Here is a 14029-nt window from a genome sequence, read left to right as displayed (position 1 = left end):
CATGATCAAAATTACAATTGCATTCTTGAAAAAAAATACCAGATTTGAAATAAGAGACTCTATGCTGGGTAAACAAAACAGATTTCAGGTGTATTATTAAAAGCTCAAGACAATCTGGGGTGAGGGAAACACCATAGCCTTTGAGTGGAGTAGGTCCTAGAGTCTGAATGTAAATTTCTGAGAGTGCCACATACCATCAAGGCTGTTGGGCCTGAGCTTTGTCTCTGGAAGTATCAGACAGGAAAGGAAAACGCTGCCCTGCGATAATGAAGCCTGTTTTTAACTCTTCTTTCCATATCCAGGGACTCACCTTGAGAAGTGCCCCCAAATGCTTCTAATGATTCACAGAGCTCTATTCTTTCCTACTTGTCCCTGGAGTGTCTAGGCAGAAATAAATGACTCTCACTCGACCCTGGAGATCAGTACAGGGGAAAGTTCAGCTCTAGTTTTTCTCACTATCAGCAGCAGCAGCAAGAAAAACACCCTGGAGGCATTGTGTCACTCAAAATGGGCCTACCGGGATCTCACAGACAGGTCTGTGAGTACTCAGTGGGAAGATTCACAGAGACACGACCTACCTGAGCACAGTAAAGGTGTGAAAGTCTCCGGCCTTCTGTGCTTCTTGAGGGCCAGGAGCAATTTCTTCCATGCAGACCCATGGAAGAATCAGAATAAATCATCTCCTTTGGAAAATCATCTCAATGTAGTGAGGGAGATCCATTAGCCTTTGCTTCCTTGATGTAGATGAGAAAAGTCAACTGTCATTCTCCTGATTATATGCCAGGCAGAGTCTAAGTCTTTGGTGACTATCAATAGGGAATGATGGATCCCAGGTCTGAGCTGCATTTGTAGAGGTGACTGGAAGTAACAATAGACAGATTACCCACACACATACACACGTATTGCTTTTTCATCCATCTCTATTAGTTGCCAGGGTAGTGACAGAATGTTTCCCTATTTTTATCTGACAAGTGCTAAGGCTTAAGGAATGCACTCCAATACCACCAAGATGAAACACGTTGTGTCGCAAGTTTTGTTTGTTGTTTTTAATTTCAGAGCCTTGAAGCCTAAGTACAAATCTGATGACTTGGGACAGCCTGGATATGTCTTTGACTCAGTTTCTCAATCCATATGGGAACCTCCCATGTACATGTAATTCTTGGTATGATAGTCTCTCTGTTTCAGGCTATCTGAACCTTTGCCTTCTCTTTCTGAAACAACAAAAAAAAACCATGCCTAGAGATATAGGATCCTAGATAAGATCTATGGCAAAGGCAATTGCCAAAATAGACAGAAAACAACTAGCCTTGTAGAGTACCACAAGGTGCAGGGACTTCGCTAGTTGTAAGTGGTACAGAATGGGACGTGTCCATGGCTCTGACCTCCAGGATATAGCTATTTAAAAAAAAAAAAACAAGACAAACCATTTCTAGGAAAGCATTTTATGGGATTTACCTTTTCACGTCGTCATTTTTTAAAAGATGAATCCAATTTTGGCCAACACGGTAGCTAAGATGCCATTTGTAGCCATGAAAACTGTTGTGAGCACTGGGAAATGTGGCATGATCTGATTGTGAGGCTAGAGATAGGAGTCTGAGCTACTGCATCACTCTGATACTCTTAGCTCCCACTCAAACATCTAGAGCCCCAAGCTCCCATTCAAACCCTATGGTCATATGTAACCACTGATGAACCAGCTTAATCCATCAGGGTTGTGATCTACACTGTGTTCATGATAACTGGATTCTCACTCCTTTATCCAGTGGTTTACAAGTCAGTCTATGTCCCACTCACCTGGTCTCCCTATCCTCCCTTCTCCATTTCCTACCTTTCAGGTTGCAGGGCAGTGTGGGTCTAACTCTCTCGTAACTGCTCTGCAGCCTTTCCAGCTACCCACACCTCTTGCTGCTGCGATTGCTGCGCATGCTCAAGGCTGCCTTGTGCATGTATTCCTGAGCTCTCACCTACTACGCTCGCTGCTTTCCTTACCGGGCCCGAACAAAGCCTGGGAAGACTTTCAAGATAGAACCTTAATGCTTTTTCCTTTTCTTTCTTCCCCTTGTCTGGTGTCTACTTACAAACAGCGCTCCTGTTATCACCAGGTAAGAGGTATCTTTCTCCTCTTTTCTATGTCTTGCCAAGGCTATTCTGTGGTTTCAGATCAATGGTCGTGGATTTGCTTCATCAGAATGGCAGGCTCTAGTTAGCCTGACAAGTTCTCCTAAGGACCGGGAGACTTGTCTCCCATGTGAAGTAATTGTAAGGAAGTACACCATTGTTTTTGAGCATCATTTCTATCTGTGGATATGGATACCTGCATGGCTCACTCTTTCTGTGACTAGAAAGAAAAATAAAACTTACCAAGAGGATAGTGGGACATCTCGTATATCTTGATTCATCACGCACCTCAGGTTGCCGGGAAAGAGATGGAGAAAGTCTAACCTGCAGTCTTCCAATGGAATTGTAATGAGATATTATGAAAGAATACACTTGATCCCAGGTGACCTAAGGGAAATGATCAAGAGCTGTAATGAGAACATGAAAAGCCATTTTTGAAAAAATAATTTGTAGTTTTACTGACCCTGGAGAGCTTCTAACTCATCACAGCTGAGACCTAGATAGCCAGGCTTTTGGTTCATTTTTTAATTATATGTTATGACCAACAAGAACAGGGATGGGGTCCCAAATGAAGATTTGGAGGCATTTGTTTTGGGGAGAATCTTGTGTAGAACGTTTCTATGTAGGATGCACACCTACTTGGTTGGTATGTTAGCCTGGGTAGAAACCAGACATGCACATCCAACTTTGTGAGCAGAAAGGAAAGCTTATCTCCAGATCTGGCAAATAATACCTCTTGTTGCAGGCAAAGCAGGTTCTGGGATATCACTCCAGCATGTTCAAAAGAACATCTTACATCCCATCAGTTCTTTGAACATAATGAAGTGTAAGGTCATTTCAAAGGCAAAGCATCTTACAGACTTAATTGGTATTCGTTGGTAGGCAATACCCTAGGATTAGGAAGAGGCAATATAAACAGGAAGGTCATTTATCTTCTTCTAGCCTTAAACAAAAAAAATGTAGGAAGTTTCTCCACTTTTCTTTTGTGGAGAAAATCACTCCAGCTTCCTTGTCCTATTGATTCTTTTGTATATCAAGTTAAGACCTATCTCTAATCCTGTTCTTCATTCTTCCCCCAAGGTTTTGATCTTACAGGTTGTTTTCTACTCTATGTCCTCTCTACTTATCCTCTTGTATGTGAACATAATTAGGTTTCTTTGTTCCAGTATGTATATATGGATATACATATATGTGATTGTGACTTAATTTGAGCTTCATTATATTTGTAACATGCTTTCAAATACCAATGGAAGCTAAAATGAGATAACTTTTGGATATCTGTTGTCTTTAAGGGTCTTTAATTAGGCTTTAAATCCACTGGCCATTTCAAGCCTGTATTTTAACTTTCTGGGGAAACAGACCAACATGATTCACAATACTTGGTAGTGAAAGACAGAGAAAATGTTTGTCCTGAGCCACTCTACCAGTATAAGGGACTTGGAGTAGAGTCTTAGCCACACCCCAATGCCTGCTAAGTATTCACAACCCATTCACTGTCTGACCTGGAGGAAGTGTTGTTCTTCCAATATTTGTCCAGCCTTCCATCTACCTGTCTTTTTCTTTCTCCTGCCCCTCTCTCTCCCTTTCTCCCTCCCTCCCCCCCCTCTCTTTCTCTCTCTCTCTTCCTCCCTCCTTCCCTCCCTCCCCGCCAACTCCTAGACCTAAGAATTTGATTAGTTAGTGTCCAAATCATGATCAAGATCACCTCTCCTTTATATCAAGATCTCAACTCCTTGGCACTTGAAGTTCTAAGACACTCCATAAATAAGTTATAAGAATCATTTTTCTTGTTTCATTAGAGGTCTATATATCATTCAGTCTGGAAGCCTTTAATTTACAAGCCCTTAATTAGGCTTTAAGTTTAAGACAACATTCTGTTGAGAAATTTAACAGTCTGAATTTAAAGCAACGATCATTACAAAAGTAGGAAAAAACAGGAATTACTTTCAAGACACCAAGTCAGAATTTACATAAAGATATGAGAATCAAATCAGTTAACAGATCCATTCAGAGTATCATGGGGCTGTGGAGATCCAAAGATAGACGAGTAGTTATTTGCCAGTGAGATTTTTGCAGAAAGGTAAATGGAAAAGACTGTCACTACAGGGGTGGACAGGTCAGTAGGGTGATCAATAATCTGCCAGATGGATGTACTGCTAGATTGATAGCTAGACAAGAGGTTAGACAGGTACATTTATATGTCACTGGAGAGCTCATTATATTGGTATAAAGTTCCTGTGGCACATGTAAAAGATGACATGGGGATCTAGAGAGGGAGGTATGGAATAACACTGTCACTTCTAAGGTAGACAGTATGATACACTGCCCAAAGCTACAGGCAGAGGAAGAGACTACCCATTTTTACGAAGGGAATCTATGTAGCTCTTTCTAAGGGTTTTATTCCAGTGTGGCTTGCAGTCTTGTTTCTAGGATTGCTGGTCTCAAAGGTAGCCAAATACCTAAATGCACTCAACTTTGCTTTTAGATTTAAATAATAAGAAACTCTGGTTCAATGATACCACCAAAGTCAGGCTAGCAGAGGGTATGTGCTGACTTGGAAATATGCAGAAGGACATAGGCTCTCGAGAAGTAATTGTTTAATACATGGATGCAGTACCACGGACAGCTCCCAAACTTTATTTATTTTCTAGATTGCTTGAAACACGAGTAGCCTATCTCACCAAACTCAAGCATCAGACCCTTAACTCACATTATACTCATCATCCACTAAGAAAATCTTTACATAAAATATCTTCTTTAGAACTTATACTTTTGTTCTATAGCCTTTTCAACGAATTCTTTTTCATTGAAATCTCAAGAACTGGACTCTCTGTCTCTCTCTGTCTCTCTCTCTGTCTCTCTCTCTGTCTCTCTCTGTCTCTCTCTGTCTCTGTCTCTCTCTCTCTCTCTTTCTCTCTCTCTCTCTCTCTCTCTCTCTCTCTCTCTCTCTGTCTCTCTCTGTCTCTCTCTCTGTCTCTCTGTCTCTCTCTCTGTCTCTTCTTCAAAAATTCTCCAGCCAAAAGGAAAAAAACACATTCTTGGCCTCTGACCCATTTTTGTCCTTGAGATTATCCAAGGACTGGAGGGTCCCCTGGGAGATTTACTGTGCGGGATGAAAGCAATTACAGAGCCAAATGAAAGAATTAATTGCATGTGAGAATGTGGCCTAGGATGGGAGGGTGCTTAAATGAGCTCTGAAAGAAACAGGCTACCAAGAGTAATTTTCTAATCAAAGGGGAATAAAAAAGATTCAATCTCTATTTCACTCTAATCCAGAAAACATGTCTTCATGGTGAAATAGTTTGAAAATGGACTCACCAGCTGAAGCAGAAAGTGTCTTAACTATTCAACATGAGAAAGGATCACTGGTAAATGAGTCAAGATTCCGGGGGACACAGAGAAGGCCCCAGAAGAAAGCAAAGCAAGAGCTCTCTTCAATTTTTGTTTCTTGAACAAAGTGTCTGTGTTCCTGAAGAAATGTGCTTGAATTGTAGCAAAATCCTGGGGATCTTTTCATGGAACTTTAGGAAGATTTTTGGGGAAATCTTCCAAGTTTCCTATTAGGAGAACAATAGTCACTTATACAAGCTGTGGATATCCCTGGAAATATGCCCTTTTTCTCTTTCACGGAAAAATTAGTGACCACAACATTGGAAACAGATGTCAACTGCTAGACATTCCCATTGGATGAATGTGGGAAGGCCTTAGAACTCCTCCATGAAGTAGCTGGACAAAGAATCAGACCCAACAGTTAGACTAAGCCAGGGGGTTTTGCTTTTTTTTTCCTGTTCCTCCACATCTCACTGAATGCTTGCAGACTTCACTTGATCCTTTATCTTAGAAAGTCTTTGACTTGGCTGGTCCACTTGTGTATAAAACTGAAAGAGAAATGCTTATGCAAGGCCTATGATGAGCCCTGTCATGATCTGATGGTCATAAAATATTCCGTATCTCACAAAATGATACAGTAAAAAGTCCACAGAGCCCTCATTCCTGGAAGATATTTGCTTTGCTTCCAATGCCTGTGTCTAATAGTCTGAACTTCAGAATCCCAGAGAAACCTAGTCTGATTATCATTATTTTCTTTGCAGAGGTGACAGACAGGAAGCTGACTGTGGAGGAGGAGGAGGCCAAGAGGATAGCAGAGATGGGAAAGCCAGTCTTGGGTGAACATCCCAAACTAGAGGTCATCATTGAAGAATCCTATGAGTTCAAGGTCAGGCCATCTGTAAGGTCTAGTTGAATAATAGAGTGGAAGACAGAAAACACGCATTCTTGTTGCATTTCCATCATTGAATATATGAAATGGAAACCAGATAAATCAGTTCCACCCGGCTAGGGCTCAATTTCCCATTTCTTTTTTCTTTATTTCTTTTGTTCTTTCTTCTTTTTTTTTTTAAATCAGTAATGGGGCTTGAAGCTCTGGGCCAAGGTGTTGTCCATGAGCAGTTCAGCTGAAGTCTACCACTTGAGTCACAGCACCAGTTCCGGTTTTCTGGTGGTTAATTGGAGGAAAGAGTCTCACAGCCCAGGCTGGCTTGGAACTGCAATCCTCAAATCTCAGCTTCCTGAGTAGCTAGGATTACAGGTGTGAGCCACCAGTACCCGGATAATTTCCCCATTTCTTACATAAAAAAAAATAGTACTAGCTACTTGTAAGCTAGAATGCTGAGAATATGAACTCAGTGGGCTAAGGAGTTTCCACATGTGTCATCACCATTGTTTAACTATTTTTAAAACAGAGACACTAGGTCAGGAGTTTGGCCTAGTGGTAGAGTACTTGCCTAGCATGCACAAAGACCCAGGTTTGATTCCTTGGTACCACATACATAGAAAAAAAGCTGGAAGTGGTGCTAAGGCTCAAGTGGAAGAACATTAGGCCTTGAGAAAACCATAGGGCAATGCCTCAGACCCTGAGTTCAAGGCCCAGGACTGGCAAAAATAAATAAATAAAATAGAGACACTAAAACTCATTACCGCAGGGCAAGGTTTGTTGACATCATATTCTTATTCATTATCATATTGCTGAATACTCAATGTCAGAAGTTAGGAAAAGGAAATAAGAGGGTCGTCCCTGAGGATATTCCCCAAGGCCATTCCAGACAATTTTCTGAACCTTTGGAATGTAAGGCACCTTTCATTCCTTTGAAGCACCAGACTCTGCCTTGGTTCTGAGTGTTTTAACCTCATGATTCCAAGTCTCCCTCTCTCTCTCTCTCTCTCCCTCCCTCTCCCTCCCTCCCTCCAACTCTCTAACAGACTACAGTGGACAAATTGATAAAGAAGACAAACCTAGCCTTGGTTGTGGGAACTCATTCTTGGAGGGACCAGTTTATGGAGGCAATCACAGTCAGTGCAGGTAAGTGGGGCTGACACAATCCTCTAAGAAGGAAGGATGTAACCCCATCAGCTCTCCAGGAAGGTTCCCTGCATTCAGTCTCCATAGCTCCAGTCCTAGATGTTCCCATGTTTCACTGCCTCTTAGTAAAAGCATCACAATGTAACCTAAAGAATGTAGCTATGTCTGCCTTCAAATCCTGATTCTGCAATGGTAACAAAAGCAAGTATCCTTCCTGCCTTCAATGTCCTTATCCTATAAGAGAACTGTAGGGTAAGAAAGGTGGCGAGGTATGGAGTTAAATACTGCATAAGCACCCAATACGCCAAGTGCTAGTGGTCCACACTTGTAATCATAGCTACCCGAAGGTGGAGTTCTGAGGATGCCAACCCAGGTGAAAGCCCAAGAGATTCTAGAGTTTGGGTGTCTTTTAGGTCTGAGACTGAGACTTGAACTTAGTCCCTGACGATTTCACTCATTGGCTGGAGCTCTACCAACTGAGCCATGCTCCAACTCCCATGAGACTGTAATCTACAATTAACCACCAAAAAGCTGAAAGTGGAGCTGTAGCTCAAGTGATAAAGTACCATCTATGCACAGAATAGCTAAGGGACAATGCCCAGGCCCTGAGTTCAAGCCCCAGCATCATCACACAATCCTACTAGTAGTAATAATAATAATAATAATAATAAATACCCAATAGATTCTGATTTATGTCATTCCTTTCTTTCTTCTTCTTTGGTCTCTCTTTTCTATAAAATGGTGAACAAGTCTGAACAGGATTTTGTGAAAATGTTTTGCACTGACTCTGACAAATCTCCACCCTGGGTGATTGCAACTTCTCCTTTGGATCTACTGGTAGGCCCTGGCACAACGAGCCACAGCACAGCCAGGAGTCCCAGCGGCCTGGAGCAGTGCTGGGACCAGGATGGAGAGTGTCTCCAAACTGCTCCTCGATTGTCTCTCAGCACCACTAAGCCCTCCTTCTACTAATGCCAACTACTGGCCTTGTCTTTTTTTCATGAGGCTTTGTTGTCATAGCAACATAAGGGTCACATCCCCAAGGTCCTAGAGCCAGAGCGAAAAAGTACCGCCAGGAACGAGGATGGCTGCTGCTACTGCTGCCCTACTTTCACATTGCTCCTTCCAGTGCTCACTCGATGCCCTTCCTCTGCCTCTTGAGAGACAAGTGGAATAAAAGGCTACCTCCATTTGCTTTTATACACAAAGGAAGTGAGGTTCAGAAACAAGTAATCTGTCCCAGAGATTTTCTTGATGCAAAGTTAGACTTAGAATCCAGATTTCTGGCTTTGATTTGTCTTTCCCCAAAACATGAGCAGTTGCCTTTGGTGTGGCAGCAGTGTGCCTCGGCACGCTTGCTCCTGGGCTGCTGAATGGGCAGATCTGCCCAGTTGCTCTGGCCAGGACAACTGGGCCCCATCTCGGCTCTTTCTCATGGGCAATTAGGAAGCTGGTACTGGCTCTCCATCGCACCTGCAGGATCTGGAATGCCAGCCTTCCCTCCGATGATAGAGAATGACCAGAGTCCAGATGGTTAGTGTAGAAGTCAGAGTGGAGAATTCAAGAGGTGCCCTGGTGGCATCCAGTGAAGAGAAAGAGAGTGCACAGGGTCGATTTCTTTCCTTTCCTTTCCTGGGCAGTTAATGCAGCCAGTTCCAACTTCCCTTCTGTCTCCTCCACTCTCTTCTTCTGTGTTTCCTGCTCTATATCTTTATCACTTTTTCTTATATCCATAATCTGTGCCTCTCCTGGCCAGGGATATTTGTAATGTGGGTTGGACTTGATTTTCTCATAAATGAATCACCTTTCCTCAGGCCTCTTTACCTTGACTCCAGCAGGGGAAGAGGATGAAGATGAATCAGGGGAGGAGAGGCTGCCATCTTGCTTTGACTACGTCATGCACTTCCTGACGGTCTTCTGGAAGGTGCTGTTTGCCTGTGTGCCCCCCACTGAGTACTGCCATGGCTGGGCCTGCTTCGTCGTCTCCATCCTCATCATCGGCATCCTCACCGCCATCATTGGGGACCTGGCTTCTCACTTTGGCTGCACTATTGGGCTTAAGGATTCCGTCACCGCTGTTGTGTTTGTGGCATTTGGCACCTCGGTACCAGGTGAGAGTAAGAGGTGTTTGTTTGGAAAGAGGCTTCAAATGCCATTGTGCTTCCTCCTCTTTGGCAACTCAGATCTGAGCTCAACCCAGAGATGCTGCTCTTGCAGTACACGAAAGTTAATCCAAGCCATTAATGACAATATTAATGGTGCTACCCAACATTTCTGATGTGCACAATTTCTGCATTCAACCCTTGCAATGCTCCCTCACATCCTACTAATTAGGGAAGCTTATTCCCACATGACAGGTGAGGAAACTGAGGTTCTCTCTCACCAAGACTAAGCAATCTGCTCAAATATGAAATCTTGCTTTCTTAACTTCCACATTATATTCTTAGGATACTCAAATCTAAGGCAATAAATACAGATAATGTTCTTCTGTTTACCCCTGGTGGTCTTTGAGATGCTAGGGGTTAATCTGCTTGTGGCTGCAAGTGTAGAGGGGCTACATTAGGCCACATTCCTTACTTAATTCAGTTGAGGTCCTCAGCACTTTCAAACTCTAAATTCTCGCTAGCTCCAAGCACCTTAGGGAGAAACAACGGTTCTGCAGGTGGTTGGACTGAACCTTATCAGATCCCAGTCTGCTGGCTGGACCAAGAAATCACTTCCTGTATGCAGGAAATGCCCTGTGTGTGTGTAATACTACAATAAGTGAGCCTGCATCACACTCCAGGAAAATCCTTCCTCCAACCATACACAGATCAGTGGGTTGATTCGTACATTAGGAGGAAGAGATCTGGCTAACATGAAAATACATCAGGTAGTAAGAAATGGAGTGCTAAGCCAAGCACTGGTGGCTCACGTCCTAGCTCTTCCTAGTTATGCAGGAGGCTGAGATCTAAGGATCTCTGCTCAAATCCAGCTTCGGCACTCAAGTCCGTGGGACTCATCTCCAATTAACCACCAGAAAACCGGAAGTGGTGCTGTGGCTCAAGTGGTACTATGAGCAATGCCTTGTGCTGAAGAGCTCAGGAACAGTGTCCAGGAAAAGTTCACGTCAGAAGAGGAAGACAAGAAGGAGGAGGAGGAAGAGGAGGGGGAGGAGGAGGAGGAGGGGGAGGAAGAAAAGGAGGGGGAAGGAAAGGGAAGGGAAGGGAAGGGGAAGAGGAAGAAGAAGAAGAAGAAATGAGAACAAGAAATGGAGTTCTAGAATCACTATTATTCAAGCCTTCGGAGACCTAAATCATTAGAGGGAAAGGGGGAAGATGTAGGGAAAGAAATAGATGGGAAAAGAAATAACAGAGGCAAAAAAAAAGAAAAAGAAAAGGCAAAGTCATGGCAAGAAAGAGCAAGAAATTTCCTCCAGAAGGTCTGAGAAAATTGACAATAATGAAACTAGTCAGGACAAAACAGGCAGAGAGATAGCTTGAGGCACTTCCATGTCCTAACATTTACTCCAGAAAAGAAAAAAAAAGAATAAACCTAGCAAACAGAACTGAGAGGGCTTTAGGAACTGATTTCATGGCTTTGGCTGAAGCTTTTTGGGTATAGGTAGACGGTATGGAAAAGACCCTAATGTAAGGGTTTTAGAATCAAATTTTGGTCACCTTACTACATAATCTCACGTACATTCTTTGGCCCTTACTTTCTTTAGCCCATGAAACAAAATGGTTGGGCTGATGTCTCTGGTCGTCTTCCTGTTCCTACAGTTTGTGTTACGACTTAGAACCAAACATATTTCAAGGGGTCGTGGTCCTACATACTAACTATAAAGACAGCACATCTTTCTTAAGTCTCTGGATATCCGCCTCAGGGTTCTCCAGCATGGCCTCTGTGCCCACAGAATGAAGGATGCGGTGGGGATGAACTCCAGCAGGTCCCCACTCTGCTGGCTGGAACAAGGGAAAACCTATCTACACTCAGGAAACACACCCTGCGGGAAGAGATGTGAGCCTGCATCATACTGTAGGAAAATGACAGATCAGTGGAGATGATGGGTGTATTAGAGATGGAGAAGTCTGACTGACATGGAAATAAATCAGGTGATGAGAATGGAGTGATGCAGGGAAGGTTTCCTGGATGAGATGCCTAGAATCGCTATTATTTGGGCCTTAAGAGACCTAAGCTGTCTGCAAGGAAAGGGGAAGCAGTGGGGGAAATAATCGATAGGAGAAGAAATAAGAGGATCAGAGTCCCAAGCCCAGTCCTAAATCCATGGGCATTCTCAAAGTTGAGAATCTGGTTCTAACCAGCTTCCCAGAATGTCAAAGTTTCCTGGGAAGACATAAAATAACAAAACCTCCCTCCCCTGCAAAAAAAAAAAAAGAAGGTCTTCAAAGAGAAGAATAAGCTCACTTGGCAAATATCAGGATTGCAGTGGCTCTTGGGAATTTTCCAGGCCCTTGCAGACTAGGAACAAGAAACCCATATCAGTAATGTGACTTTTCCAAGACCATTTAGCTGCTGCACGGCAGTGCTGGTAATGGTCTCTTAGCTTTTGCTACCCAGTCATCTATGAGATTGATTCTAAAACAGGCCTTGGTCATCTCAGCCTCCCGCCACTCCCGCTTGTCTCTGTCTTTTTCCAGATACATTTGCCAGCAAAGCAGCTGCCCTGCAGGACGTGTACGCCGACGCCTCCATTGGCAACGTCACTGGCAGCAATGCGGTCAATGTCTTCCTGGGTATTGGCCTGGCCTGGTCCGTGGCCGCCATCTACTGGGCCCTGCAGGGACAGGAATTCCACGTGTCAGCCGGCACACTGGCCTTCTCCGTCACTCTCTTCACCATCTTTGCATTCGTGTGCATCAGTGTGCTCTTGTACCGACGGCGACCCCACTTGGGTGGGGAGCTTGGAGGCCCTCGTGGCTGCAAGCTTGCCACGACATGGCTCTTTGTGAGCCTGTGGCTTCTCTACATACTCTTTGCCACACTGGAAGCCTATTGCTATATTAAAGGGTTCTGAGCCACCAAAAAAAAAAAAAAAAAAAAAAAGGCCTCCCACAAGGCAGGCCCAGGACTTCTCCTAAGAGAAGGCATTTCCCCACCAGTCCCTGGGCCAGGATGAGAAGCCCTGGAGAGGCGGCATCAGGACTCGAACCCCAGGAACTTCACCTGACCTAGGCCCAGGTAGCCACTGAAAGGGCAAAAGTCTTAATCAAGCAGAATGGAGGAAACACCCACTTTCCAAAGTATTTAACTACAAACCAACAACAGCAACAAATCCACCTCTACTCCATCCTTCCCCTCATGTCCTTGACCCAGAGCCAAGGTCAAACCCTCTCCTTCTGTTCCACCTTCCAACTATTCCTTTGCATCTAGTTTTACAGGAGGCAGGATGTCTCCTCCTGTCTATCCAATGCCACACATTGTGATTCTCTCATTCAGCTGAGAGTGAATCAGATCCACGTGGCTGGTCCGGATGCTCTTTTTATTGTAATCATGATTGTGCTTGCTTTTGTTTTTTCCACCAGGTTTTGTTTATTGCCTTGTCTTTTCTTTCTTATGTCAGCAACAAAGATGTCACTGAAGGGACTTCAGAAATGAGCCAACAGATAGAGACATGAACTTTCAGACATGCACGCTTTCCCACCCATTTGAGTCGCTGCCACCCCTCGGCCCCCGTGAGGTCTCGGTGTCCCCTTCCCCTTTTTCCTCTGAGTTCTTGGGAGGAGTGATGGAAGTATGCTTATATATCAACTTGGGGAGCAGGAAGAGCTTTAACTATGTGCAAAACACAAACACTAAGTGTTGGGTGCCAGTGGCTCATGCCTGTAACCTTAGCTACTCAGGAAACTGAGACCTAGTATCACAGATCAAAGCCAGCCCAGGCAGAGAACACTTTGAGACTCTTACCTATAGTTAACTGACAAAAAGCCAGCATTGGAGCTGTGTCTCAAGTGGTAGAGTACCAGCCTTGAGAGAAAAAGCCAGGTGAGAGTAGGAGGCCCTGAGTTCAAGCCCCACTCCTGGCACAAGTAAAAACACAACAAACAAAAACAAGCAAGGCAGTTGTCCACATTCCTATCCATGTCTTTACACATCTTGTGGTCCTCACCTGTGCACATGTGACTGCCAACAGTAAGACCTATCAAGTGGGAACTGTGAGACAAAAATAAGAATAGGGACCCAAAAGGGATACGTGCTTCTCAAATGACTGGTTTGGGATCTGAAGCAGAAAGAGATGTTCAACCTGTGAGCTTTTTCAGGGAAAAGATGGTTATTAAACATGTTTGTGTTTCGAAGAAATATCAGCATCACAGCACACCAACTCAATAGGGCCAACTTACCTTTCCCTAAGCAATGGAAGAATGCGTAGGTTTGTAAAAGAACAGGGTGGGTGGGGTCCTTTCCTTGCCTCCTGGCCCTCAGGCCACATTTGAAAACATTTTCACCACATAGGGACTGAAATTCCTTACATTCCCTTCCCCTCCACGTTCCTGCTTGTTTTTAAATCTCATGATGCTCTTTTCCACATGTGGGGTATTTCTTGACCCCTAA

The 14029-nt window shown here is 43.9% G+C and overlaps 1 protein-coding gene across 4 annotated transcripts in view; it reads left to right on the top strand.

Annotated features, from left to right (window-relative positions):
- Positions 1-13797, top strand: part of Slc8a3 (solute carrier family 8 member A3) — a 136365-nt gene extending 122568 nt beyond the window's left edge. Inside the window, exons 4-8 of one of the 4 annotated variants that reach the window (XM_090344379.1) lie at positions 2085-2102; positions 6210-6334; positions 7378-7477; positions 9316-9588; positions 12118-13797. In XM_090344379.1, coding sequence (XP_090200505.1) covers positions 2085-2102; positions 6210-6334; positions 7378-7477; positions 9316-9588; positions 12118-12494 — 893 coding nt within the window. In that variant the 3' untranslated portion in view covers positions 12495-13797. Of the gene's footprint in view, positions 1-2084; positions 2103-6209; positions 6335-7377; positions 7478-9312; positions 9589-12117 lie in introns of all 4 variants that reach the window. The other 3 variants (XM_090344378.1, XM_090344381.1, XM_090344380.1) reach the window with 3 other exon arrangements.
- Positions 13798-14029: the final 232 nt, after the last annotated feature.

This window comes from Megascapheus bottae, chromosome 14 (assembly GCF_031878675.1).
Source record: "Megascapheus bottae isolate mThoBot1 chromosome 14, mThoBot2.hap1, whole genome shotgun sequence".
Lineage (NCBI taxonomy): Eukaryota > Metazoa > Chordata > Mammalia > Rodentia > Geomyidae > Megascapheus > Megascapheus bottae.
Note: the sequence above shows the minus strand (reverse complement) of the source record. Positions and strands in the feature narration are given on the sequence as shown.